The sequence below is a fragment of the Hypanus sabinus genome, unplaced genomic scaffold (assembly GCF_030144855.1).
Source record: "Hypanus sabinus isolate sHypSab1 unplaced genomic scaffold, sHypSab1.hap1 scaffold_2190, whole genome shotgun sequence".
NCBI classification, from domain to species: Eukaryota; Metazoa; Chordata; class Chondrichthyes; order Myliobatiformes; family Dasyatidae; genus Hypanus; species Hypanus sabinus.
The window spans coordinates 40001-43041 of NW_026780299.1; the positions used below are offsets into that span (position 1 = coordinate 40001).

A 3041-nucleotide genomic window follows, 5' to 3' on the forward strand; every position below is an offset into this window, starting at 1 on the left:
ATGTTGATAAATCTCCAGATCCTGACAGGATATTCCTAAGGCCTTGAGGGAAGTTAGTGTAGAAATAGCAGGGGCTCTGACAGAAATATTTCAAATGTCATTAGAAACGGGGATGGTGCCGGAGGATGGCGTATTGCTCAAGTGGTTCCATTGTTTAAAAAGGTTCTAAGAGTAAACCTAGCAATTAGAGGCCTGTCAGTTTGACGTCAGTGGTTGGTAAATTAAAGGAAAGTATTCTTAGCGATGGTATATATAAATATCTGGATAGTCAGGGTCTGATTAGGAACAGTCGACATGGATTTGTGCGTGGAAGGTCATGTTTGACAAATCTTATTGATTTTTGAAGAGGTTATGAGGAATGTTGACGAGGGTAAGGCGGTGGATGTAGTCTATATGGACTTCAGTAAGGCCTTTGACAAGGTTCCACAGGGAAGGTTAGTTAGGAAGGTTCAATCGTTAGCTATTATATTGAAGTTGTAAAATGGATTCAACAGTGGCTAGATGGGAGATGCCAGAGAGTAATGGCGGTAACTGTTTGTCAGGTTGGAGGCCAGTGACTAGTGTTGTGCCTCAGGGATCTGTACTGGGTCCAATGTTGTTTGTCATATACATTAATGATCTGGATGATGGGGAGGTAATTTGGATTAGTAGGTATGCAGACGATAGGTGGCATTATGGATAATCAAGTAGGTTTTCAAAGCTTGCAGAGAGATTTAGGCCAGTTAGAAGAGTGGGCTGAACGATGGCAGATGGAGTTTAATGCTGATAAGTGTGAGGTGCTACATTTTGGTAGGAATAATCCAATCTGGACATACATGGTAAATGGTAGGGCATTGAAGAATGCAGCAGAACAGGGTGATTTAGGAATAATTGTGCATAGTTCCCTGAAGGTGGAATCTCATGTGGGTAGGGTGGTGAAGAAAGCTTTTGGTATGCTGGCCTTTATAAATCAGACCATTGAGTATAGGAGTTGGGATGTAATGTTAAAATTGTACAAGGCATTGGCGAGGCCAAATTTGGAGTATTGTGTACAGTTCCGGTCACCGAATTATAGGAAAGATGTCAACAAAATAAAGAGAGTACAGAGGAGATTTACTAGAATGTTACCTGGGTTTCAGCACCTAAGTTACAGAGAAAGATTGAACAATAGACAATAGACAATAGGTGCAGAAGTAGACCATTCGGCCCCTCGAGTCTGCACCGCCATTCTGAGATCATGGCTGATCATTCACTATCAATACCCAGTCCCTGCCTTGTCCCCATATCCCTTGATTCCCCTATCCATCAGATATCTATCCAGCTCCTTCTTGAAAGCATCCAGAGAATTGGCCTCCACCATCTTCCGAGGCAGTGCATTCCACACCTCCACAACTCTCTGGGAGAAGAAGCTCTTCCTCAACTCTGTTTTAAATAACTGACCTCTTATTCTCAATCCATGCCCTCTGGTACTGGACTCTCCCAACATCTGGAACATATTTCCCGCCTCAATCCTATCAAATCCTTTAATTATCTTAAACGTTTCAATCAGATCCCCTCTCAATCTCCTCAATTCCAGCGTGTACAAGCCCAATCTCTCCAATCTCTCTGAGTAAGGTTGAACAAGTTAGGTCTTTATTCTTTGGAGCGTAGAGGGTTGAGGGGGGACTTGATAGAGGTATTTAAAATTATGAGGGGGATAGATAGAGTTGACGTGGATAGGCTTTTTCCATTGAGAGTAGGGGAGATTCAAATGAGAGGACATGAGTTGAGAGTTAAGGGGCAAAAGTTTAGAGGGTAACACGAGGGGGAACTTCTTTACTCTGAGAGTGGTAGCTGTGTGGAACGAGCTTCCGGTAGAAGTGGTAGAGGCAGGTTCGGTATTGTCATTTAAAGTAAAATTGGACAGGTATATGGACAGGAAAGGAGTGGAGGGTTATGGGCTGAGTGCGGGTCGGTGGGGACTAGGTGAGAGTAAGCGTTCGGGACGGACTAGAAGGCTGAGATGGCCTGTTTCCGTGCTGTCATTGTTATATGGTTATATGGACCTCATGGAAGATTGGACGAAGAGGGTGAGGGATGTTGGTCAAGTTTGAGGTGGGGCGGGCGGTGCTGAGGCAAACGCTAACGAGTGCGGCCCTCAAAACGCAGATCAAATCGGGAAGGAAAGAGTTCGGGCCTTTCTGTGGGGACCGAGCACCCAGCATCCCAGGCCAGCTGGGAGAATGTGGTGGACGTCACGTTCCGCACCGATGGCACGGGGGAGCAGGGAGGTTGGAAGATCAAGTACCACTCCACAGGTAACCAGCCCTGACCCCCGCCCCGTCCGTCCAGTCCGTCCTCTGCACCAGCCTTTCCAATACTCTCCCTCCCTGTCTCCGTCACTCCCACGTCCCCTGCACCACTCCGTGCCTCCGTCACCTCCGCTCTCCCCTACACTCCTCCCTGTCCCTGTCCCCCCCTCCCACCCCACACCCTTCCCTGTCTCCGTCACCCCCTCCCTCCCCTACACCTCCGTCCGTCTCCATCACCCCCACCCTCCCCTACACCCCTCCCAGTCTCCGTCACCCCCTCCCTCCCCTACACCACTCCCTCCCCTACACTCCTCCCCCTCTCCATCACCCCCTCCCTCCCCTACACCCCTCCCGTCTCCGTCACCCCCCTCCCTCCCATACACCCCTCCCCGTCTCCGTCACCCCCCCTCCCTCCCCTACACTCCTCCCCCTCTCCATCACCCCCTCCCTCCCCTACACCCCTCCCCGTCTCCGACACCCCCTCCCTCCCCTACACCCCTCCCTGTCTCCACCCCCTCCCTCCCCTACACCCCTCACCATCTCTGTCACCCCCCCTCCCCATCTCCACCCACTCCCTCCCCTACACCCCTCCCCGTCTCCGTCACACCCTCCCACCCCTACACCCCTCCCCTTCCGTCATCCCCTCCCTCCCCTACACCCCCTTCCCAACTCCGTCACCCCCTCATTCCCCTACACCTCTGTCCGTCTCCGTCACCCCCTCCGTCCCCTACACCCCTCCACGTCTCCGTCAACCCCTCCCTCCCCTACACC

General features: G+C 51.0%; 1 protein-coding gene across 1 annotated transcript in view; it reads left to right on the plus strand.

The window, feature by feature from the left end:
- LOC132387764 (complement C1s subcomponent-like) overlaps positions 1–2280 on the plus strand; it is a gene marked incomplete at its 5' end in the record, with an annotated part of 36328 nt that extends 34048 nt beyond the window's left edge. Inside the window, one exon of the mRNA XM_059960124.1 lies at positions 2128–2280. Coding sequence (XP_059816107.1) covers positions 2128–2280 — 153 coding nt within the window. The remainder of the gene's footprint in view (positions 1–2127) is intronic.
- Positions 2281–3041: the final 761 nt, after the last annotated feature.